Source organism: Glycine soja, chromosome 5, assembly GCF_004193775.1.
Source record: "Glycine soja cultivar W05 chromosome 5, ASM419377v2, whole genome shotgun sequence".
Taxonomy (NCBI): Eukaryota; Viridiplantae; Streptophyta; class Magnoliopsida; order Fabales; family Fabaceae; genus Glycine; species Glycine soja.
The window spans coordinates 32,137,587-32,138,558 of record NC_041006.1 but is presented as its reverse complement, the minus strand read 5'-3'; the positions used below and the strand labels follow the sequence as shown (position 1 = coordinate 32,138,558).

General features: G+C 40.6%; 1 protein-coding gene across 1 annotated transcript; it reads left to right on the top strand.

Moving 5' to 3' along the window:
* The first annotated feature begins 206 nt into the window (after positions 1 to 206).
* Positions 207 to 572, top strand: LOC114411301 (classical arabinogalactan protein 6-like). The gene has a single exon (XM_028375022.1). It carries the CDS (start codon positions 207 to 209, stop codon positions 570 to 572), a length of 366 nt encoding a protein of 121 aa, XP_028230823.1.
* Positions 573 to 972: the final 400 nt, after the last annotated feature.

The window sequence follows — 972 nt, the reverse complement described above, 5'->3', positions numbered from 1 at the left end:
CATGCACCCCTACAACTTCTCTCACACCACCAAATCTCTCTTTAAATAACCCTCCCATGCAAACTTAGTTCTCATTCTTACCTTGTTGCAGTTTTTCTCTATTATAATATAGAGAATAACTGCAATTACTCTAAGAATCCTAGCCTCTTGTGCAAGAACAAACAACCTAGAAAACACAAAAAAAAAACAAAAAAAAAACCCTAAAAATGGCACGTCAACTTGTGCTTGCACTGATTTCTGTTGCCATAATTGGCATGGCCATGGCTAATGAGGCCCCATCTGCATCCCCAAAATCATCTCCATCACCAAAGGCTTCATCTTCACCAAAATCAGCCGAGTCTCCTCTATCGTCTCCTCCTGCCCCTACCCCATCAGATGAGAGTGATATCTCAGCCGCACCTGCCCCGGCAAGCGACCCCATCGAGCTCTATGCTCCGGAACCTGAACCTTTCGAGGACCCCTTCACCACCCCGGAGGAGACTGACCCGGCCGATGTGACCAGCGGTGCATCCGCTCTTCAATTCTCCGGCGCCGTCACCGCTGCCGCCATTGCTGGCATCTTTGCCTTCTAAACTAGTCTTGTATAGTTGGTGTTGTACTTCAACTTTGTGGGATAAACATTGTAACATGTGTGTTGGGCACGGTTCAATTAATATGTTCATTCATTAGGTTATATTGAATGATTTGGATAGTGCAGATGGTTTGGTTCCCAAGAATAAAAAAGCTCATATACACATTGAATGTGACACGAACAGCCATTTTAGAGATAATTTCAAAATTTTCAATCAGTGTTTTCATTTTCTTTTCCTTTAAAGTTAAAGCTTTGTGTTTATTACAGAACTAACCGTTTTACTTTTTGTTTTTTTTTTTTTTTTTTTTTTTTTTGGAAGGCCCGTTTTACTTTTTGTGTGTGATAAAACCTGCGTTCAAGTTTTATTATCCTTGAATGATATTACTACGTGATTTAATTTT

What these genes read in the sequence shown, in the direction of transcription:
- LOC114411301 (XM_028375022.1), top strand. Translation starts at nt 207, where the DNA reads ATGGCACGTCAACTTGTGCTTGCACTGATTTCTGTTGCCATAATTGGC.